Below are 24,990 nucleotides of genomic sequence, written 5' to 3'. Positions count from 1 at the left end.
TTCTGTAGGGCTTGGATGATACAGTACAAAATCCTGAGGGTAAAATAAAGTAAGGGAAATTCTCTAACTGCTCGAGCTGCAGTCGCTGTGTCTTCTCAGGTCACACATGCACCTTGATCCTCACAAACTTCTGGAGCAAATGGGAGAATGGGAGGAGGAAGGAGGAGTGACCGGGCCCAGCCTGAGGGTGGACATCCACCCTTCATTTTTCTGTAGCTTTGCTGTTGTGGGTTCTTTCCCTTGTTTCTTGATTTCAGAGGATCAGTCCTAGAAACAGATCTCATGTCATTCAGACCAAGTTTCTCTGAAGCTGCGGTTTATTTTACAGATGGGGAAACAGAGGCTCTAAGAGGCGAAGTGATTTGCTTAAGGCGGTGGCCACAAAGTCTGAGCCCAGGTTTTCTGGCTTCACCTCCAGTGTCATTTCTACCACTTCAGCCTGTCAGCATCTGCCTGAACTGTGCCTCCGAAGGGGTCTCCCTGCCTCTCTTTGTGTCTCCAGTCTGTCTCCCATAGCTACAAAGAGCATTTTCCTAATGCACAGGCATGACTGTGTCACTCATCTGCTCAAAAAAATTGAGTAACTCCCTGTTGCCTATAAGGTTGATGATGATGATGATGATGATGATGATGATGAGAGCCAACATTTTATGTAGTTCTTTTAGGTTTACAGGTGGACTGGATGGCGTCTAAGGTCATTTTCAGTTCAGATTCTGTCATCTAGGCTCCAGCCCATTAGTCAGTCTGTTTCTAGTAGGATTTGGAACTGCCTAGGGCACAATTTATATAGTGTGGACTCCAGGTAAGTGAACCTGAGGGGGAGGGAGACTTGAAGGGGAGAACTAAAAGCTGAAGGATGAGCGTGTATAGACAGAGGGCATTGTTGCTAAGTAACTTCTAGGGTTACCTTGGAGATGGGAGTGGGGCTGTAGACTTGCTGATTATAGGTATGAGAATTGTCAGGCCCGTTCTTGCACCAGCTCACAGCACCACTTCATTCTCCTGTGGTCTTGAATGATTTTTCAGTTTTAGTCCCTTGATAGCTGGGCATCCTAGAGTGATTATCCTGACTTTTCCCTATCGTGAGGCCCGCAGCCTTCTGAGGAAGAACATGTAACATTGGGAAAAAGTGATGTTTCTGGGGCAATATGAACAGCCATAGGAGAGATTGAAATTATAGGAGATTCTGTTGGTAAGGCAACAGAAAACTTCACAAGATTGAAGAAAGGTAGAAATTGTGGGAAAACATAAATTTTTCTACTCTAAATGTGATATTTTACTAGAGTTAGTAGCCTTTTCCAGATGGGCGAAAAAGATGAGATATCATCGATGATTGATCTTCAGTTGCCAGTAGTCCCTAATAACTTTCATTTAAAATTTCTTAGTCTTTTTGGAAACTAGGAAAGCTCTCAGTTTAAGGAGGACCTGTGCTTTATCTTTTTATTTAAAAAAAAAATCTCAATTGATTAGCTACAAAGATTTCTTAAAGTGTAAAATGCATAATGTTGTATATGTTTCTTTAATGAAATGGCAATATACATTTTGTCTTTGTATAGTGCTTCTGGAAGCAATTATGAAAAATGGAAGTACAGCTGCAAATGGCCCACATTGCCGAAAACCAGCCAGTGGCGGCGATCACAGCAGGCCCAATAACACAAAGGACAGTGCGTTTGCTGCTGGTGAAAGTGGAAAAGCCTACACCAACGATCAAGTAGATGGAGTCCTCAGGTATGGAGTTTATAAAACTTTTTTTGTATTTTAGTTAGGATAACCACTTAAGAAGTTTAACATTAGCCTCAAAAGATTCTTTGTCTCTTTGTAGATAGCAGAGCACATATGGAAAAGCCGGCTGTTTACTTGTATGCTTTGTGATTGCTTTTCCTTATGAAAGTACATTATGGGCATAATGTGATAGTGTCGGGGCAGCCTCTAGTACTTACCTCACAAGGCTGTTGTGAGGTTCAAATGAGATAAAGGATGGAAAGCATTTTACAAACTCATGGGATAATGTATAAATGATTACTATTATGATTACTTACAATTACTATTTTTCCCCAATGACTTAATATTTTATTTTTTCCCTAATTACATGTAAAAACAATTTTTAGCCTTCATTTTTCTAAAATTTTGAGCTTCAGATTCTCTCCACTCTCCTTCATTGGGAAGGCAAGTAATTTGATATAGGTTATACACATGCAGTTATGCAAAACATTTTTGCATTAGTCATGTTGTGAAAGAAAATGCAGACCAAAAAAAATTAAACTAAACAAGAAAAATAAAGAATAAAGAAATAAAGAAAAAATATGCTTTAATCTGCATTCATACTCCATATGATTACTGTTTTTAATTCCAACGAGTTAGCATGGTGTGATGTCTGGGTTGCCTTTGGAGTTAAAAAGAACTGGGTTCGAGTTCTGTCTCTTAACACATATCCTCTGTGTGACCCTGGGCACAGGCAGCTCCCTAAGATGGTATACTGTGTAACACATGCATTGATAGAGGGAATTTTCTCACTGGACATTACTGTCATCATTGAAACCACAGGTCTAGACAAAGAAGAAAAATTCGTTACCATAGTTACTTGTGTAACAATAAAAGTCAACTACAGGCGCACAGTTGTATGATGCAAACCCCTCAGAGCAAGGATTCAAAGACTATGATATTTAGAAAGCAAGAGGACCCATAGTTGGGCATGGAGGCTGGGGGATGGTGGTAGGTGTGGGGTTTATCTTTTATAACAAGGCAAACTTGGTCCTTTTCTCTTCAGAGAAGTTGTCTGTGCCTGATGGTGGCATTTCCTCCCTGCCTCATTCTTTCCTCAGCCCCTTGGAATCTACTTTGCCTCCCCGGGCCGCTGTTCTGTCAGATGTCAGTGAGTACTGGCTTAATTTGGCCAGTTACCCAGGGGCCTTTTTCAGCTTGTTCTCCTTTACTTTTCTGTAGGTTATTTTGTCACTGCTGACTACACTTTCCTACTGGATGGTCTGTCTTGTCATTACATCAGACACCCCTCTCCCGGGACACCTGCCCCTGGCTCACCATTTTTTTCTCCGGAGCAGTCTTCTTTATTTTATTCCCTCCTGTAATCAGTCTGTACCATTCTCCTCTCTTCTCTCCCTCTCTCCTCTTTGGCACGCTCATTCATTGTCCATTCTGGACTTCTTTTGTGAACACACTCTCATGCCTCCAAATACCTGTTGGGATTTCTGCCCACACGTCCCACCAGTATCTCAAAGGCAACCAAAAAATTGAGCTCGTTATCTTTTCCCCTCTACTTGGGCTGCCCTCCAGATTTCTCTTCTTTTGTCTGATGACCGCCTTCACCTCATCTGTCATGTTCAGAGGATTTACTGATTCTTTCCTTTCTGTCTTTCATGTTCATTCACTTACCAGGCCTGCCAACAGACTGCCCCCCATTCTCTCCATGTGCCAGACCACCCTGTGTATATCACTGCCAGAATCATCTCCCTTACAAGTAGACAGTGTTCACATCAACTGCCTCTTGCCTCCTGAACAAAACTCAGACTCCCCCACCTGGTGTCCAAGACTTTGTACAGTGTCTTCGCTCTGCTTTTCTAGCTTTTTTTCCTCATGTTCTTCCACATATTCTATGCTCAGCCAACCTAAGCTGCTTTCTGTTCCCCTCTCAGACTTCCATGCTTTTGATCCTACTATTTCTTATGGCGAGAATGTCCTCCCTGTTTGTTTTGCCTTGGAGATCTACTTTCTGGCAAAAAAAAAAACAAAAAACAAAAAACAAATAAACTCAGATGCGGCTTCCTCGTGTACCTTTTTTTTTTTTTTTTTTTTTTTTTGGCTAGGCATTGGGGTGAAGTGACTTACCCAGAGTCACAAAGCTAGGAAGTGTCAAGTGTCTGAGGCCAGATTTGAACTTAGATCTTCCTGAATCCAGGGCTGGTGCTCTATCCATGGTGCCACCTAGCTGCCCCCTCCTCCATGTACTTTTGATGGTCCCATTGCCTGGAAACTCCTTGAGGCCAAGTACTGTGGCTTGTCTGTGCTTTAAATCTACCTTCTTTTGACCACTACCATTCCCTGATCCTCCACGATCACATTTCCTGTCTCCTCATGGTATTAGGCATGTAATAAGTGTGTGCAGATTTTTCGTAAACAGAATGGACTTCCAGGCTTTGCTGTCGTGTTAAGTTAGTTAGAAGCTGTGTGTTGTAAAGACTTAAAATAAACAGAAATGCTAGTGATGGATTTTTTGTTGTTGTTTCATTGCACGTGTTCACAAGGGATTCTTCTGAAGAAAGAGTTGTTGTCCTGTTGGTTAGCTGATCCTTGCGTGATTATGCAAGCCAATTGCTCAGGGAGAAGCAATGCAATACTTTTCCATTAGTTGCATAAGTAATGCACTATGAACAGTACAGCTCTAAGAAAACTCTAATTCTCTGAAGTGAGGCACTTTTCATCACCTTTGAGTTGAAATGCATCTGAAATCAAACTTAGCACGAGTGAAATTTTAAAACTTTTAAGGAGTTTTCCTACTTTCTTATTTAAAAACGCACCATATATAAACATAATTTAAATGGCCAATATAAAATCTTTTAAGTAGGACGCCATCACACTGAAACATTTAGGCATCATTTTCAGAAATGCTAATTGGTGTGTTATTTAATCAGTTAAGAATTTAGATTTTCTTTCAAACTTTTAAATCAAAATTTAACTCATAAGTTGCTCAGTGGAAAAAGAGATTAGTCAGAGCTTTCCAGGAATAAGAAGTGTTTCACTGCCTATGTTATACATTTTGTTTAATTTGAGTATGAATTTAGTAGTAGTTGTTTTTGAATAAAGATGTTATTTCCCAGATTTGAAGACATAGTAAGCTTTAAGTAGCTTAAAATTGTACTAATTGAAACACCCTGTATAACTGTATCATTTTAATTAATTAATTCTTACTCTTCATCTTTTCAGTTGTTGGTTTTTGGCTTTTTTTTTTTTGTGATAAGATAGCACACCTAGTATCACACTGAAGTTTTGCAGAGTGCAAGTATTATTTTCCGTGTTTTGCTTATATGGACACTGGGCCTCTCTAAAAGACTTGCCCGTGGTTTACAAAGCTAGTACGCATTTGTGATTAGAATCAAACACAAGTCTTCTGGCTTCAGGTCTAGCACAATAGTATATTCCCTAGTATTGAAAGAGAGCATAATTTTTCTTACTATTATATTAAATATGAAAATTAGTATATGTGAGCAAGATATCCAGGATATAGCTTAAAGTCTGTGCTTTTCAGCTTGTTTCAGGTGAAAAATATAGCATTTGAGGAGATTAGTTGTATGCACTCTGTCCCCCGAACTCTGACCTCTAATTTATGGACAAATGCTCAGGACAGAGAGGATGTGGTAGTGTTGGACCCCACTAGAAACGAGCAAAACGCCTTCCTTGCCTTTGCTTATCGTGGTCCACTGTGACTACTACTTTTAGTTTTAACATCATTGTATACAGACAACTTTGGAGTTTTTCTGCCTGGATTTTCAGCTTTATGATATCTCTGTGGAAGCGGCTAGCTTCCTGAGTGACCTCTCTTTGTTCAGTCTTTGTATGCTCAGGAAATGGAGACTGATTTTTAAATCAACAGGAAAACATAGGTACAGGATTATTTCTTTAGAAGTGGAAGTAACTTCAGAAGTCACTGAGTCCATCTACAGCTGCCTCACTTTCAAGGCCAGATTTAAACCCAGGTCTTCCGAACCCAGCATTAGTACTCTATGTCAGGTCACTATGCTGCCTCTAACCCATAATATCAGGGAGAAATCTGGCAATTAGAAACTACATAAAAGGCAATCCTAAGCTGAATGGAAAAAATCTTTTAGGATTGCTTCGCTTTTGGATTATTGATGCTACTCATTTTCATTGTCGTGGATAAGGAAGAGTCTTCTGTATTTTTGAGAATTAAATTCTTGATATTTTTAACATTTGAAAATTGTTTTTTGGTAATTACAAGAGAAAGCAGGACTTTCTGAAAAATTTTTATCTATTTTTTTTTACAATATTTATGGTTGTTTGTTTTGTTGTTGTTGGTGTTTGTTTGTTTGGGGGTTTTTTTTTTTTTGGTGAGGCAATTGGGATTAAGTGACTTGCCCAGAGTCACACAGCTAAGTAAGTGTTATGTGTCTGAGGCCGGATTTGAACTCAGGTCCTCCTGACCCTTGTCTATTTTTAAAAAATCAGAGAAGGCTAGGGGAAGGGGTATTCAGAACGCGTGCCATCTCGGGGTGGGGAGAGGGACGAGACGGGGTGAAAATTTGGAGCTCAAAATCTTGTGGAAGTAAATGTTGAAAACAAGAAAATAAATAAATAAAAATTACCATAATAAAGAAAAAGATCAAAGAAGGGACCTTGAAGCCGTCAGGAATCCCCACTGTGACTGAAAGTGCATGTGGCCTCTAGCTGCTCACTGTCTAAAGAGCTCCAAGGAGGAGCAAGGTCATCACCTGCAGAGGTGACCGGCCACTCCATGGGGACAGCCGGGGCCACGAGGTCCTCTCCTCCTCAGTTCTAGGCCTCTGCAGCTTCCCACATTGCTCTGGCTTCTTGTCCCTGTAGCCACATGAAACACATCTGCACCCTTCTCCATAGGACAGTCCTTCAGGGGCCTGGGGACCAGCAGCTATCATGGCAGCCGCGGGCACCCAAGTCTTCTCTTCATTCCCTCTCCTTGAATCAGTCCTTATATGACAAGTTCCTTCAAGCAGTACTCATATGACATATAGTAAAGATGACACATAGTGAAGTGTTATTTAAATACGTTAAGTTATAGGCTTCGATGTATACCTTCGAACTTAAAAATGTAGTTAGGATAGGAACAACGACTTTTCTTTTTAAAAAAAAACTTTATTGATGCTTTTCACATTATAGCCATTTTCAGACATGTGACTTCTTCCCAACCCTCCCACAACTCTTCCTCCTTTCACCTTTCCCTGTAACCAAGAAAAACAACTGAGCAAACCCAGCCCTTCCTACCTCTCTAGTCCCTGCCTCAACCAAGAGGAGGAGTATTCGTTTTCTCATCTCTTCTCCATCACAGTGTTCTTTTCATTCACATTACTGTAATAGTGTCATCAGTCTCCTTTTTCTCATTGCTTCATTTTTCATCATTTCCTATAAATTTTCTTCTGATTTTCTGAATTGCTCTTTTTCTTATTATTTCTTATAGCATAGTAATATTTGATTATATTAATATACCACAGTTTGTTCAGATTTCCCCAATTGAAAGCTATTCACTTTCGGACATTATTTTGCTAGGTTAGAAAGTAATGTTAGAAATGTTTTGTTATATGTGGAGTTTTTCTATCTATGACTTCTTAGGATGGGGTTTCTGTGTAGAAGCATATGAGTATTTAGTCTTCTGTAATTTGTGTTCTGTAATTCCAAATTATTTTCCAGAATATTTTGACCAAGTCACAATTGTACCAGTAGTCGTATGTGTCTCACTTGTAGAAGTCCCTTCACTTTGATGGGTGAGGAGTAAAACCTCAGAGCTGCTTTAAGATGCATTTATCTTATTGTTAGTTATTTTTTAAAAAATAAATGTTACTGTTATATTTTGCTTTTATATCATCATCATCATCATTGTAACTAGCATTTGTATAGCACCAATTATGGGCCAGGCGCTGTGCCAGGCACTTTACAAATATCTCATTTGATCCTCACAACCACCGTGGGAGGTAGATGATTTTATTAACCATTTTACAGTTGAGGAAACTGAGGCAGATTAATTAATTTGCCCAAAGTCACGCAGCTCAGTAAATGTCTCAAGGCACTCAGATCTTCTTGCATTCGGGCACTCTATCCACTGCGCCACCTAGCTGCCAAGTATATCACCTACATTTCCCAAAGGATGCCCCAGAAGGGTGTCTTAGAAGAATTGATAAAAAAGGAGGAAAAAAAAGTTTAGCTAAACTAAACTAGCACATCTGAAAAGTCTAGCATTATTTGTAGGCTTCCCCACCTATAGTTCCCTGCCTCTGCAAAGAAGGAAGAGTAGCCTGTTTCCAAGTCTTCTTTAAGACCAAAGTTGGTCATTATAATTTCATAGCATTTAGTTTCACTTTCTGTTCTTTCTATATTCTTTTAATTTTCCAGATTCTGCTTATTTCATTTGTATCCATGCATATACTCTTCCCATGTTTCTTGGCACTGAGGGAATGAAGTCATTTATCATATGCACTGTTTCTTACAGCAGAGTGATATTCTATTCGACATTCACATACAACAGTTTGTTTAGCCATTCCCCAAATAGTGGGCACCTCCTTTGTTCCCTGCTACCATAAAAAGTGCTGATATAAATATTTGGTGTATTTGAAGCGTTTCTTATCAGTAACTTCATTGAAGTAGATACCTAGCATGGAATCTCTGGGTTAAAGGGGATGGGCATCTTAGTTTACATCATTCCAAATTGCTGTCCAGAATGATTGGACCAATTCGTACCTTCATTAACTGTGCGTTACTATTTGTCTTTCTATCATCCCTACAACATTGAATATTTCCATCTTTTGTCATCTTCGTCCATTTTGTGGCTGTAAGGTAAAAAAAACTTGATAGTAGTTTTGATTTGCTTTCTCTTATTATTAGTGATTCTAAGCATTCTAGGTTTTTAATAGTGTGCAGTACTTTCAATAACTGTTCATATCCTTTGACCATTTATCTGTTGGGGAATGGCTTTTGGTCTCACATACTTGTTAGTTGAATAGCAGAGCTCAACAAAGATATTTGAACAAAAGATTCCCTTACCCCTTAGTGGTTTTCCTTTTCCCTAGCTGTGTGGATTTTATTTAAAAATTAATTTATTAACCGTTTTACAGTTGAGGAAACTGAGGCAGACCGGTTACTTGCCCAGACCGCCCTTTTAACTTTAATGTAGTTAACATTGTCTTTTTTCTGTTTTCTGATCCTCTCTATTTTTTTGGCGAAGAACTTCCCCTTACCCAGAAGTGTGAAAGAAACCGTCTTCCATTCTCTTCGGTTTTTAAATTGTATGGCATTTTCTATTTATGCCGTGTATCCTTTTGGAATTTATTGTAGTTTCTGGTATAGGAGGCTATGGTAAGCTTGTTTTCTCCCCAAATGCTTTCATGTTTTCACAGCAGTTCTTTATGAGATAGTGAACCCTTCCCCCTAGTAGTTTGTTTTTCTATTCTAAACAATGTTCTATTGAATTTTATTTCTGATTTTTGCCTATATTGTTTGTCCCATTGGCATAGTTTTCTATTTTAGCTCATCCTAAATAGTTTTGATAATTACTGTTTCATGATATAGTTTTAGTTACCCTTCCAATTGAGTGTTTTTTTTTAACTCTTTCTCTTGAAACTCTAGACCATTCTGGTTTTCAAATGATTTTTGCTTACATTTTTTTCTAGTTTTAGCCCTCTGTAGTTTGGTATAGGACTAAATCAGTAAATTCATTTAGGCCATTTTTGTCAAATTGGCCAGCTCATCTATGTAATTAATTTCCCTCCAGTAATTGTTTATCTTCTTTACTTTATATAAAGAGTGTTTTATAATTTGTACTTATACCCAGGCCGTCGCTGCTTCACTTTCTTTCCTTCTCAGTCTTGACCCTGTGGTCAATCAGTTTCAACATTACACTGCCCTCTACTCTTGAATTTCTTGCTCTCCCCCTCCCCCCATCTTATTACTTCTCACTTTTTGCCAAATCCTAACCTTGGATTACTCCCATCTCCGGTCTTACTCCAGGGCTACAGAATGATTCTGGTCACAAAACTATGACGACTGGGACCACTGCAAGTTTATGTTATCTAACGCCAACTGGTCCTTATTGAGGCAAGCCAGTTTTTTTACTCCTTTCTTACTGATTCTCAATTTCATTCTCTATAACGGATATTCCAGATCTCTCCTCAAACCTTCCATTCCAGTTCCATCTCTACTTTCTCAGCAGAGGATTTCACCTCAAAATGGACTGAGAAAGCAAGGTCCATTCCCCTTGAACCACCTCGTGTCTCCTATTCTATATCTCAAATCCTTTGATGCAATTTTCCAATCCCTCCCCCATCCCCACCTATTACCTCAGTCTCTGAAGGATACATAGTCCTTCTTCTTGCTAAGGCCAAATCCTGTCTTTGAACCCTTGACCTCATCCCCTCCTGTCTTGCCTTTCAGATTGCCCGTACAATCATATCTCTAGTCTTCAGTCTCTTCTAGCTCTTAGTTTATTCCTTTGTACCTACAAATATAGAGTCCCTATGTGTTTAAAAAAAAATCTTTATCCAATCCTGCCATTGCTTTTGCTATCATCTCATATCATTCTTCCCTTTTGGTGCCAGATTCCTAGGAAACGCTGGCCGCCTGTTTGAGGTGCCCTTAGCTCTGCTTTCTCTCTTTGCTGAGCCCATACAGTCTGGCTTCTGCTCTCATCACTTATGTGTAGCTGCTCTCTAAGGTCACCATTGACCTCTTCGTTGCCAGATCTTATGGCCTTGTCTCAGTCTCTCCTTTTGGTCACCTCTTGGCAGTCTTTGACCCTGTTGACCACCTTAGCCTTCTGCAGAGTCTCTCTTTTGCTTTTCATGTTGTGGCTCTTTCTTGGCTCTTCTCCTGCTTGACTTATCACTGCTCCTCACTCTCCCTTGCAGAATCCTCCTTCATGTTGTACCTTTAAAGTATGGTTGCACCCTCAAGGCTCTGTCTGGAGTCTTCCTCTCTCTCTGTATTCCATATTGCCTCGTGACCTTATCATTTCCCATGGGTTCAGTTACCATTTTTATGTAAATGACTCAGTTCTATATATGTGCAGTCCTAGTCTCTTCACTCCATTCCCATGGTCACTGCCAGAGTTCAGGCCATCACCTGGGGTTTTCTTGGCAAAGATATTTGAGTGGTTGGCTATTTCTTTCTTCAGCTCATTTTACAGATGAGAAAACTGAGTATTTAGAGCCTTTCACGGTGTGGCTTCAGTCTTATAAATTTTTTGTTTCTATTTTGTATTTTTGTCTTATTTCCTTCTGGTTTCTATGATTGTTACATAGAACCGTTGGTGATTTTTATGAATTTATTTTCGGTCTTGCCATTTAACTGGAGCTATTAGTCATTTTAATTAGTTTCTTTGCTATTCCTCAGGGGTTTTCTAAGTAAAAAATCGCTTCTACAGATAGGGATAATTTTCCCTGCTCTTTTGTCTCCTTCCTGTCATTTCTCAACCCTTGAAATCTGGTTTCTGACTCTACCATGTCACTGAAAGTGCTCTACCCAGAATATGAATGATTTCCTAACTGCGAGGTCCCCTGTTCTTTTCTTACCTGACCTCTCTGCAGCTTTTGATGCAATAGATCACTCCCTCTTGCTCTCTCATTTGTTGGTTTCTGTGACACTCTCTCTTACAGGATCATAGTTTAGAGCAAGCATTTATCGAATATTTACTTTGTGCTAGGAGAATGGTAGGCAGCCTGGCACAGCGAATAAACGAATGGAAAAGCCTTCATTAATCACATGCCATGTGCGTAGCACTGTTCTGAGCATAGAGATACGGACGAAAAAGCAGAGACAGTGTTGAGGAGCTTACGTTCTAATGGCAGAGATAACATAGCATGTGTGGAAAGGTCCCATAGTCTTTAGTGTGCAGTACCAAAGTATACTTGATCTTACCTCTTCTCTAGTGTTCCTGCCACTGATAAGCCTATCTGTTTTAGATGTTCAGCCACTTGACAGTGCTGAGGAATCTTGGGGCCACAGCACCTAACTGTTGGTGGCATTTGGTCAGTATTTGGAGGTTGGTGGTCAGGGTGATGGTTTGACTTACCTAGCACATACTGCTTCCTGACTCTCCCTCAGAGTGCTTTGCTGCTTCAGTTAAATGGGCTTGCCTACCCTGGAGGTTGCAGTTGGTGCAGATATCTAGCCACTCCTCCACAAAGGACCATTCAGATCAACCATTTTGATGATGTCTGCAGGGGCAGTGGTTGGGGGTGGGGTGAGGTGGGGTGTGTAACTCTAATGAATAGAGAGCTATCCTTGCAGCCAAGAAGACCTGAGTTCCGGTCCCATATCTGACACATACTGGCTGTGTGATCTTGGGTACGCCCTCGGGGGCTCCCTACAGAAATGAAATTATCAAAAAATATGTCCTGAGCACTGTGCTATTTGCTGGGGAAACATTAAAAAAAAAAAAATACAGCCGCTGTCCTCAAGGAGCTTACAGTCTACAGAAGATACAGCATATTCACAAATATAAATACAAAATTATTTTCTGGTGGGGGCTTGTGTCTGAACTACTAGGAGAGAATAAGGAATGGCTTCTTGCAAGAGATGCCACTTGAGCTGAGCCTTAAAGTGAGTAGAAGGTCCCAGAGGCAGAGGCGAGGAGAATGAGTCTTCCAGGCAGGAGAGACGGCCCTGGGAAATGGGGTGTCATGTGTGGGGATCAGCAAGTAGGTCAGTTTGGCTGTGAGAGGGGGAGGAATGTATAATAAGCTCAGAAAAATAGGCTGGAGCTAGACTGTGATGGGCTTTAAAAATGCTAAAATGAAGAGTTTGTTTTCTGTGCTAGATTCCATGGAAATGTCTTGAAGCAGTGGCGTGGTGTGGATAAAGGTGTGCTTTAGGAATACCAGATTGGTAGCTTTGTGGAAAATGGATGAGAGAGAGTAGAGATTGAGCGTAGGGAAACCAATTAGAAGATCATTTCAATAATTCAAATGAGGTGATGCCAGGTCCTGAGCAGAGCGGGTAGCAGTAAGATCAGAAAGAAGACAGATGTGAGAACCATCATCGATGTAGAAGTGCCAGGATTTGGTGGTTGGTTGTACCTGTGAAGTAAGAGGAAGTGAAGGAGGCAAGAAAGACAGAATCAAGGCTGTTAGAAGGAGGGGCTGGTTTTCAGGGCAAAATAATGAATGTTGTTCTGAGTATGTTAAAGCTGAGATGCCTGTAGTTCTCTAGGTCGGGCATCCAGCACCCATTTAGAGGTGGGAACTGACGTTCAGAAGGGGCTTGACTGCATGGGTAGGTTTGAGAGACTTCTCTGTAGAGTGGTGATGTGGTTGGTGGATATTTGAGAGGCAGAGTAGGGCAGTCCGGAGGCCTCTGATGTGGAGTAGGGGAGACCTGGCTGCTAATCCTAACTCTGTGATCCAGGCAAGTTATTTAACCTCTTTTTGCCTTAGTCTTCCCTTCCAGCTTTAAATCCATAGTCCCCTGATCTCATGAACCCGTGGAAGGAGATGATATCCCTAAGAAAGAATGTAGAGGGAGAAGAGGAGAAGACTGAACATGGAGCTCTGGGGTCCACCCATAGTGAAGGGTGGAGTGTGGAAGAGGATTGGTCAAACAGGCGGAAGAGAACAGTGGAGAAGCATTGTCACAAAAACTGCAGAAGGACGGCAGAGGTCAGCACAGAAGAGGACTCAGAAAGCGCCTGTGGAGTCAGCAATGAAGAGGACGTTGATGACCTTGAAGAGAGCTGTTTCAGTCAAAGGGATGGGGTAGTAGGGTCAGGTAAAGATTTTTAAAGGATCCCTTGTTTTTAGATTTGGAATGAATGCAGCTATCGGCAAGTTTTTCTTATAAGGGATCCTCTTAAATACAACTTTACCTGATGCTAAACAACCTACTTTTGAAGCTTTTAATGGTTCACTGAAGGAGCTACAAGCCACTGTAGGGAATTCTTACAAGTTAATAGAGAAAGAAAAGGTTCAAGTCACAGGCTTTCAAGGTTGAATTGTGACAAATTTGGATCAGTGGAGCAATATCTTCTGGATGAAAACAGCCTGCTGATCCCCATAGTTGTTGGTAGAGCCCTTGCTGGGCTAGTCCTCATTGTCTGCATTGTTTATCTTAATGGAAGAAAGAGAAGTCGTGCTGAATATCAGACAACTTAATAATTGCAGTTATTTATCCACTACTATAGATCAGCGGTGGTTACAGGAAGCCTATGGTTCATTTCCCTGAGCTTAAATTAATATTCAAAGGGAGGCATACTTTTTTGCAAACTCTTGTCCCCTCTCCACCTCCCTCTTTTCAGCCAGAGACTGCTTTATCAGATGTGAAGTCCATCTTGCAGCATTTACTGTGCACAAAAGACTATCTTCTGAAGTGATGGTAGATGGTATTCATTCTGCTAACTTGGTTAAATATTTTGCTAGCTGGTTAAAGATTAATATTTACCAAAGTGGACATGTCAGCTTAAGCTAAGGTTAAGAGTACTTTTATAAAGTGGCACTGACTCCATTATCATTTAACTTTTGAAGCCTAGTGTTCATTTATTTCATTCTTGTCTTCCAATGTAAGCCTCATAAAGGGAAAAACTTCCTTCTTACTACTTCAAACTGCCCTGTGTTGTAAGTTAGCAAGTTGTTAATGCTGATACGTTTCAGAAATTCAGATGACAACTGAGAGTCAAAAACTAAACATTTTAAAGTAGTACAGAAGGCAGGGCTCCAAAACTCTTTAGGGATCTGTAGAAGGGTAAGGAGTAGCAGAAAAGGTAGGTAGAGAGAGTAATCCAGGTTGGGGTCTGGAAAGGGATAAGGAGCAATGAAACAATGGAGACAAGAGATTCGTTCAAGGGCAGAGGGTAGTTTAAAGGTGAAAAGATCAATATTTTGAAGGGAGGAGCAGAAGGCCAGGGCGAGGGTGATGGCTTAGGAAAGCAGAGAGAGGTCTCGTGACTAGACATGTGATAAGGATGGATGAGAGGAGAGATAGAAGGACAAAAAGTCACGATCAGGTAGAAGAACTTCAAAATTAGATTTTGGAGATGGAGCACTTATATTTGATGATATATGTACATATGATTTTATATATGTGTATATGATGATACATGTGATGATAATAAGGTCAAGACTCTTGACTGTTCCGGGGTGGGGGGGCAGAAGTGGAATGAAGATGCTAGAGATTTCAGTCTTGGGAAGCAAAGATATTTGAAGGGGCACCAGCATGTCATTTGAATTCTCCAAGTAAAAAAGCAGGGATGGGTGTGGAGAAGACGACTGTGAGTCTGGTACTGAACTCCTCGAAAGGAGGGAAAATTACCCGGAGGCCGATGGAGGGCTCCCTAGATCTGGACAGATGGACAAACCTAGAGACAGAATTGAAGCCAGCAGGACAGTCCCTGTGCTCAAGCATTCGAATGGGTGAAGAAAAGGGCATGTAAGTGGTGGAAAGGCCTGGAGGCCTGGGTCCTGGTAAGATAAGGTAAAAGCTCACCCGTCAGAGCCCAGGGTAATTCCAGCGGCAGAACCCAGGTTTACTTGTGGGAAAGAAGTGAGGAGTGAAGGCCAAAGAAGGGGGGAGAGTGAGGTGAAAGCCTGCATCTGGGTAAAGGTTTTTCCACCTCAGTCTCTTTAGCTGGGGATCATCATCCAGCCTTCTCTGCCTGTTCAACATGGATCCCCATCAGGGCATTCTAGAATTGCAGAATCCAAAATAGATAACAGAGGTTCTCTAGTCCGATGTACAGTTGGAAAAAATTCCTTCTGCTGCACCTCTGACAAGTAGTCATCCAGTTTTATTTTAAGAACTCAAGTCAGGAGGAACCTGCTGTCATAGGAGCCAGCTCATTCCACTTTGGAAAGCTCTTATCTGTTAGAATTCCTGTTATTATTCCTAACCTCAAACCTAAATTTGCCTCTTTGCCACCTAAAATCATTGTTCCTAGCTAGATATACCCTCTGGGGCCAATCGGAACAAGACTAATCCTTCCATTTGATAGCTGTTTAAATGCTTGAAGCAGCAGTGTCTTTTCTCTATCTTATTCTTCATCTTCCCAGTTTTCTAAATTGTTGAGATATTTTTGAATCTCATGTTCTCTCTGTGTATACTCTTTCTTGGTGATCTCTAACCTAATTAGCTTCAATTCTAATCTGTACATAAATGACTCGCAAGTTTGCAGATCCATCCCTGACGTCTCTCCTGAGCTCTAGTTACCAACTTCCTGTTGAATTACTCTAGCTGGATGTCTCATAGACATCTCAAATCGCTCAGAATGGATCCATTTCTTTCCCTCTCAACCTCCCGCTGCTCCAAACCTTCCTTCTTTCTCGTAAGTGCACCATGATCTCTTTTTGCCTTGATTCCCTCTTCTTTACTCCCCTCATGTTCCGTTAGGTGGTAAGCCTTGATAATTCTACTTACAGTCATCTCTTACCACATGTCCCCTTCTTTCCTCTCTCACAGCCACTTACTGCCCTTTATCACCTTGTGCCTGAATTAACTGCAGCAATATCCTGGCTGTCCTCCCTTCCAGTGTCTTCCCCTTTCTGGTTAATCTTCCACATATGTTTTTTATTAATTTATTTTGTTTTATCAACAAGCACTTCCATAAGCTTTTGTTTTAAATTTTTCTCCCTGTCCCTCCCCACCTTCCTCCCCAGGACGGCACTCAATCTGACATAAGCTCAACATATATATTCCTATTAAACATATTTTTACTTCAGTCATGTTGTAAGGGAGAAATAGAACCAATAAGAGGAACCACCAGAAAGAGGAAACAAAACTCAACAGAAAAAAAAATAGCAAATAGTATGCTTCGATCTTTGGAAGTGGATAGCATTTTCCATCATGAGGCCTTTGGAGAAGTCTTAGATCCTTGTATTGCTGGGAAGGGTTAAGTTTATCAGTCTCAGTCATCGCACAATGTGGCTGTTATTGTGTACAACATTCTCTTGGTTCTGCTCACTTCACTCAGCATCAGACCATACAAGTCTTTCCAGGTTTTTCTGAAGTCAGCCTGCTCATCATTTCTTATAGCACAATAGTATTCCATTACATTCATATACCACAACTTGTTCAGCCATTCCCCAATTGATGGGCATCCTCTTAATTTCCACTTCTTTGCTACCACAAAAAGAGCTGCTATAAATATTTTTGTACATGTAGGTCCTTTTCCCATTTGTGTGATCTCTTTGGGATACAGCCCTAGAAGTGCTATTGCTGGGTCAAAGGGTCTGCACATTTTGATAGCCCTTTGGGCATAGTTCCAAATTGCTCTCCAGAATGGTTGGATCATTTCACAACTCCACCAACAATGCACTAGTGTTCCAATTTTCCCACATCTTCTTTAACATTTATCATTTTCCTGTTTTGTCATGTTGGCCAATCTGATAGGTGGGATGTGGTACCTCATTCCACATATTTTGTCACATTAATGTCCCAAAGGCCACAAGCCTGCCCACTTCACTCCTCTACTCAGGATTCTTCGGTGGTTCCCTCTTGCCTCTAGGGGCAAATATGATCTCTTCAGACTTGCATTTAACCCCACCACCACCAGAGTCTGGTACTCTCCCATCTTTCCAGACTCATTTCATATTTCCTAAGTGTACCAAGCAAAGTTATCTAGGATTTGCCTCTGCACTTTTGCACAGCCAGTCCCTACTGCACAGAAATGCGTTCTTTTCTCATTGCCACCTCTTAGAATTTCAGTCTTCCTTTGATGCTTAGATTAGTTGCCACCTTCTATACTTTACCTTTCTTGATTTCTCCCAAACTCCTCTCCTCCCTTCACCATTTCCCCCAGTTTTTAATGCTTTTATCGTCTGTGATTTATGTTTACTTACTTGTGTACATGTATTCCCCCATGGTAAAATATATACTTCCTTAAGGGCTGGGACTTTTTTTTTTTTTTTTTTTTGGTCTTGTCTTTTTATCCATGGTGCTTAATGTAATACTTCGTACTTAATAAGTGTTTGGTGAATTGAAATCAATTGGTTTTATTTCCAAGTATTATTAAATACAAATGTGGCTTTTAGCTTTATGTTTGTCAGAAAGGCAAGTTGGTGTGACTTACTGAAACCATGTAGGTTACCGTTTCTTACCTCATTAACTGCCCCTTTGATGATTTTCAGAAGAATTTTATCAGGAATCAGTATCAGGCTCTTGAATCTATAGTTTGAAGTACTTTAGTAATTCAAAGGATTATTGATGTCATTAATCCTTCCTCCCAAGTGTAGAACACAGCCCATCCGTAACTTCATCCGAAGAATTCTTTGTCCATATCTTCCCACAGATTCTCAATGGAACATCCACTTCACGTACTGGCCATTTTTCTCCAGGACTTTGTTTGGACTGTCCTTGCTCTCGCTGTACAGATAATCCTCCCCTGAATTTAGTATCCTGGGTCCCGAAAGATTTTGTGATACTGATTGCTTGATCATCTCTAATCTTTAAGGAGAATTGGTGGTGATTGAGAGATAAGAAATATTCAATTAAGAAAGGGGAGGGAAAGAAATTCTTTTAACCATCCTTTCCTCTTAGTATGTTTTGAATCATCTGCCATTTTTTCCTCTTTGAACATGGAGACATTTCTCTGTCTCTAGTCCCTTGATACCTTATATGTTCTCCAAAAATTGCTAATAGCAATTCAGAAATTAAATTTGCAGCTTCTTCCGGTTTTTTATGTTTGTCCAGCATTTATATTTGTCCTTGCTGAGTGACTTGAACTCATTTTGGGCTGCTGAGTGTTCTGTTACGATGTCCTCACCTAACATCAGTTTCACGTTCCTTTTGACCATTCCTGCCATCCTTCCCACTCAGAACATTCCATCCACTTCAGTGGATCAATTCACTCATCCATGGGTGGGGCAGAGTACAGCCCTTTGACTGAATCCAAACTTCACAGAACAAGTCTCCTTAATAAGAAGATTTATTCTGTAAGACTTGGACTCAGTCAGAAGACTGTACCCTAGGACCTAGAAGGACCTAGAGGGTCACATGTGGTCTCAAGGCTGCAGGTTCCCTACCCCTGGAAGCAGTCTCTCCATCATTGTATCAATCCTATGCCATTTTCCCCTAGCTGATTCATAACTCCTTGCCAGAAAATTTGCCTTGTAGCTGGGGGGAGGGATAGTTTTTCCTTTATTCTTGGTAGCATTAGGGTTGTTCCTTCATTTGCATAATTTATTTTCACCACACTATTGGGCCCACCTCCCTCTCTCTCTCTCTCTTTTTAATCTGCCATAACAAATTTAGAAATACCCTAAAAATCATTTTAATAGGAATTTTACCTATGTAAAGAAACTTCTCTCCCCTACCTACCTGTCCTCTATCCCACTTGTTGTTAAACCATATAAAGATTCAAATTTCTTATATTTGTTTATGTTACATCTTGACTTTTTGCTACATTGATCATTCTTAGCTAAAAATTTATAATTAAACAAAAATTGCCAAGTGTTTAGAAATATTTCTTCTTGTAATTATTATGGTTTCAAATTATTCTTATTCCCAAATATTTCATTGTAGTATCAGCTATCTTTCATGTACAAATGTGATGAACTTTGATTTGTTTTTCTTAAAAGTTCTCCTTGTACTGAATGTTTATTCTTTCTCAGTTCTTCTGCCTATGTTTCCAAAATAACTGACCAGAATTTGGGGTATAGTGTGTGGTCTTAGAACACAATGGAGCAGATTGAGAAATATGTGCGTGCATCTAATCCATAACCTAGGTTTCAATGTGTTTGGTAAGCAACGGAGCAAAAATAGTTATTTATACTTTTCTGAGGAGTTAAATGTTCATGTAAGTTGCATAAATTTTCTTCTGACATTTATTTTATATAACATTCTCTTGTTCACAGCATAAACAAGTGTAAAAATTACTATGAAGTACTGGGAGTCACAAAGGATGCTGGTGATGAGGATTTGAAGAAAGCTTACAGAAAGCTTGCTTTGAAGTTTCATCCAGATAAAAACCATGCACCTGGAGCAACAGATGCTTTTAAAAGTAAAGTAAACCTTTTCAAGCGTTGTACATAGTTCATAAGTACACTGATAATAGTGAGTTAGTAACTAGTTCATTCATTCATTTCAGAAGGCTTCTGAGTATCAGATTGTTTTTAGAAAAGTTCGTTAAGATGTTCATATCAAGTTCTTTAGAGAAGCATGATCGCCAAACAGAAGCATAACTCGGTATTTGATAAAGGCAGCATTCATTTTGACATAGATCTAAGTAAATTGGTCAGGCTAAACACCAAAGTATATTTTCTAGGCCAATCAAGCCTACTAAACATAAATATTTAAATAAATGATTATATATGAACTGTTGGCAGTCTGCCATGTGGTTCTGTGTTGATAAAAAGCAAGATAAGCAGTTTGACAATTAAAATGTTTTTTAATACTTAATGGCTGTTATGTACTATGGTATAGACTCAGCTGCTCACATTCACTTGTCTATTTTCCCTAGCTCATTTTTTTTATTTGATATTTTAAAATTTTGTTTTAACTAAAGGTTGTTTTTTTCCCCCTCATTTTTGTTGTCTGTTATTTTCACTGGTTTCATACAGTTTCCTTTTTCTTTTTTTCTTGGTACTTTTGTGTTTTGATAAGTAATGAATTAATGTGCCATAAGATTACATTTGCACTTTCATACCTCTTTGTAACAGTTTGGTTCTAATAAGTTCCACTTTGTAAGAGCATAATTAGGGTTGTGATCATCATTCACTGGGGGACTGGGCAAGTTTTAAGCATTATTTGGTGTTTACTGTTATGTTGTTCGTTTCTTGGAGCCACGTAAACTGGCCCCCACCACTATAAAAAGTTCTGAAGAAGGTGGAAGAGTTAGTCCTATAGAATAATGATATCTGCTTTTAAATAATGTTTCCAAAACAGAGTTTTATTTCTTGGAAGTTTTTGCGAAGAAAAGACATTAAGGACGTTTGGAGGTTACAAACATATATAGGTAATATTTAGCTACTGAAGTGACACTAGTGATATAAATATATTTCAACGTCAGCCATTTTGGCCAGGTTTCTTTTCCCTTACGTTAAAGTAATCAGTTTTATGGAGAAAAAACTTCTATTCAAAAGCAACCAAATTTTAGCTGACATTTTAGTCCGTTCATATTACCAGGCTGCAGATAGCTATCTTGGATCATAAAAAACCAAAACTACAAAGCTGATCAGCTTAGCTAACTTAAATAAGGGTGACATCTTGCTAATGAAATGTTCTTTCAAAAGTATGATTTCTGATTCAATAAAGAGTTTTAAAAATTTTTTCAATTTGCTTACTTATTGAAGGCCACCCATCTTACATAAGAAAATTATCTTTCATTTTTCCATAAACACAAAATGTTTATCAAATCATAGGTAGTTCATAATGGTGCTTCAAGTATAGCCTTGAAAATTTTAATGATCTTTATTCTTTTTTCTGTTTGAGAATTTCCCAAATGTGAAAAGTTAAAAATATTCTGATAGCTGTGGTTTTTAAAAATTATTTGGAAACGACTGTTGTGGTTAGCAGTTTTTGATTATCCAAGGAAAATTGATATTAAAATCATTATATAAGGAAATAAACCACTTTTCCCTTCAATCTCTTCGGTGAAGTAATATTAGCAAGGCATTAGCTAGTTCTACCCAAATAACTAATATAAATGCCTGCGTAACTATTGTAGTTTATTGTCATCTTAAATTTTAAAAAAACAGTATTAATAAGCTTCTTTATTACAGATGTAATTTTTGTTCAGAAGATTTATCTCCCCAAAAAATAGAACCCAAAGGGGTAGTAATATGTTAAATCATAAGGGCTTTAAGTTACCTGTATGGTATGACTTCTTTATGATGTTTCGTTAAATCTGTTTGCTTTCTAAGAATAGAGTTTGATAGAATCATAGAGCTGGATGAGGCTTTAGGGGTAATCTAATCCAGCTCCCTCATTTGACAGATAAAGAAACCAAAGACAAAACGTGCCCAAAGTTACCGACATTTAATTAGGTCTGTCAGGCCAGAGTTTGTTTAATTGTATACCACTAAGGAGATAGGAACTCAATACTGTCTTCAGATTTCTTGTAACTCTTTGACTGTGAATATAAGTATACCTTGTTTTAGGCAATACATGTGTTCCTTAAAAGTTATGTATAAATTGAATTTTTATAAATCAAATCATTTATAATCATGAGTTTTCCTTGTTCTTTTAAAGGCAGTAGATGGTGAAGTCTTTTGTAAAGAAAATGATCACACACACTCCTCCCTAATTTCTTTCTTTTTGAAAATCCAGATTTTCTTATAATGGGTTTGCCTAAATCGAATTGCACCTATAAACAGGGATTTGTTCTGCACAAGGCATTGGCAGCCTACGGCAGATGACAGAGGAGATAATGGCATCTGGGGCAATTGTTGCCGTCAGGGTCCTAGGCAGAATTACCAAGTAGGTGAAGTTTGTTTTCCCTGCCCTCCCACCTCCCTGTCTACAGCCTTTTCTCAACACCTTCTTGCATCCTCTCTTCTCTACCCCTTCCCCCAGCTGCTTAAAGGCTTTGATCTCTTTATCTGTACTTCCACTTTTATATCCAACCTAGGCCTGCATCCCTCCAAAGTTCCCCGTGCTCCAGAATTATTAACTCTCCCTTCCCCTCGAAAAACAAACAAACAAACAAACAAACTGAAATTTCCTCACAGTAGCCCATCTCAGCTCTGCGCTGGGAGCAAGTCACTTTGATTATGTGTTGGAAATGATTTGCACTAAGAAATAAATGGGTAATAGATTTAACTCTTCCTAAAATATATTCTAAAATGTGTATGTGTATTATTTTTAAGCTTAAGATGAGTTTATTAGGCCAAATGAATGTCCATTTGGTGGAATTTGGAGGAATGAGGGAATGGAGGTATGTTTCATCTAGGGGCCTTTGCTGGATCCGTTTGCCTGCTCTGAGCCATATTGTTTCATTCAGCTTGAGGCAGAATGGTTAGTGGAGAGAGCCCTGGTTTATAGACTCAGCAGATACGGGTTCAAATCCTTGCTGTAACATGTCTGTGTGACCTTGGACAACTAATTTTGCCCCCTGGGCCTCTGTGTCCTCAGCCGAAAAATGAGAGGGTTGGACAAAATGATCTGTCTCTGAGGTCCGTTCCAGCCTTGAATCTATTGACATTCAAGGCTCTTCACAATTTAACCCCAAACTAATGCCTGCAAATGCTAATTATCTTAGTTCTAGTAGGTTTTTTCTAAGAATGAAAAACTTTTAATCATTTTAGTGCTAAAAGGAAATATGAAAAGCAAATGTGATGTAGTGGATAGCAGGCCTTGGAATCTGGCATGCTAGCTGTGTCACATTAGGCAAATCATTTACCTTTTTACTGCTTTAGACAACTCTGAATTGCAGAGGTAGTACTAATCTGCATTGCGAAAGGGAGTTTCCTCATCAGTAAGTTCCTCTTAACGATGAAATCGTAGGGCCAGGCCATATTTTTAAAAAATAAAATTTAAAAACTTTTCCCAGGCAGAAGAAAAATGTTTTTCCGTGTCTCTCGTTTCTGAATAAATTATTTTTTGTTTTCTTACATCTTAAATAGAAAAAACTCCACATGACCCCATTCATAAATAAGGATTGAGTCTTGTCCACATTTTTTTTTAAATAACTCAGGATTTATAAGCCATTAGCCGAGGTGGGGAAAATTAGAAAAAAGTCATTTGTTACAATGGAAAAACCGCAATGGCTCTGGAGCCAGACAATCTGGTTCCATTTTCAAACTGGGATATTTACTCCATGTATGACACTGGACAGGCCACTTAACTTCCCTGGGCCTCAGTATTTTCTTCCGTAAAATGAAAGGGGTGGACTAGATGACCTTTGACATACCTTCCAGCTCTGGAGCTGTGGTCCTGTGATGAACTCTTACAATGGCAGTGTGGAAGTAATCTTCTTTGAACTGGTCCCTTGCACAGTGCTCATTCAGTGAATGAATCGAAGATGCCAGTTTTAGATCCTGTCATGCCCTTAGATGAAATCTCTATTGCTGCCTATTTTTATTCTTATATTCCAGTGGATTAAACACGTTCTTCCAAGCCAAATCCCCATTAAATTGCCCTCCTCTTTTTTGTTCTCCCTGCCCACCTCTCATGACCCAACTCAGGTCTCACTTCCTTCATGCAGCGGTCCCTGATCATTCAAGGCCAAACGTGTCTGTCTCCTTCACTTGACTTCTTAAAACACTACCTTCAGTTGGAACTTAATTGTATACTGCTCTGTACCGTTTCTTAGATGGTTGTCAGCTTTTCATGTGTATACCTTGTCTATCCAACTAGAGAGTCAGGCACTGAAATGCTATGCACAGAATAGGCTTTCAGATGTTTGTTGAATGAAGCAGCCTCTAACCCCCCCTATTCCTGGGGCTGTAATCCAGAAAATCTGTCAAGATGACTTGACTCGGGGAGGTTTTCAAAGCCTTTAAACATTTTTCGGTGCTGCTTGAAAAACAGCTGGACTCGTTGAGAGTACAGAAATGGAATAAGCATGTGCCATAGATTAACTCTTTGATCATTGAATATGGCAGTGGACTGGCGCAGAAGCTTGCTCATGAGCACTCCAGCATCTGAAGATACCCTGCAGCGAGCATATCATTAGTACAGAAAGCTCATTTCAGGTGTAATTCAGTTTAGTAAGCTTTTGAGTGCCCATGTGCTCAGTGCCATTGGAGAAGAAAACAAAAGAAATGGGAGATTTGTCCCTGCCCTCAGGAAGCTTTCAGTCTAGGTGGAGAGATGAGCCTGATTTACAAGAAACCTTGAAAGAATACTCGGAAAGACTAAATTTGCTAAAACGTATACCACAGACATGCTTGGTGGGAAATTAAGAAGGGCATGTCGTTGTGGTTCAGAGTTCTCTAGGAAGATTTCAAGAGCTGGTAAAAATTCACTGTCCTTGAAAGGTGGCTGGGTAGAAAAGAGCCAGAGAAAGTGTGCAGTAAGGGGACACAGTAATATGAGAAAAGGCTGGGAGAGGTGACTGCAACTTGATTGGACAAGTAAGGTGAGGCAGTATCAAAGAGGACTTTATTTTATTTTATTTTATTTTATTTTTATTTTTTGTGAGGCAGTGGGAGTTAAGTCACTTGCCCAGGGTCACACAGCTAGTGTCAAGTGTCTAAGGCTGGATTTGAACTCAGGTCGTCCTGACTCTAAGGCCAGAGTTCTATCCATTGCGCCATCTAGCTGGCCCCCAAAGAGGACTTTAAATGAAACTAGTGAAGTGTGGACTAGATTTAAGAGTGGTGGGATGCAATAATAGGTTCTTGAATAGAGGAATAA

General features: G+C 39.6%; 1 protein-coding gene across 2 annotated transcripts in view; it reads left to right on the top strand.

Moving 5' to 3' along the window:
- The window catches only part of DNAJB14 (DnaJ heat shock protein family (Hsp40) member B14), an 88,601-nt gene that overhangs the window by 40,372 nt on the left and 23,239 nt on the right, over positions 1 to 24,990 (top strand). The window contains exons 2-3 of one of the 2 annotated variants that reach the window (XM_027853402.1): positions 1,557 to 1,728; positions 19,548 to 19,693. In XM_027853402.1, the coding sequence (XP_027709203.1) occupies positions 1,557 to 1,728; positions 19,548 to 19,693 (318 nt within the window). The remainder of the gene's footprint in view (positions 1 to 1,556; positions 1,729 to 19,547; positions 19,694 to 24,990) is intronic. The other variant, XM_027853403.1, reaches the window with a different exon arrangement.

The sequence above is a fragment of the Vombatus ursinus genome, unplaced genomic scaffold (assembly GCF_900497805.2).
Source record: "Vombatus ursinus unplaced genomic scaffold, bare-nosed wombat genome assembly UNPS02009975.1, whole genome shotgun sequence".
NCBI lineage: Eukaryota > Metazoa > Chordata > Mammalia > Diprotodontia > Vombatidae > Vombatus > Vombatus ursinus.
The sequence above is the reverse complement of the archived record's forward strand: the minus strand, read 5'-3'. Positions and strand labels throughout refer to the sequence as shown.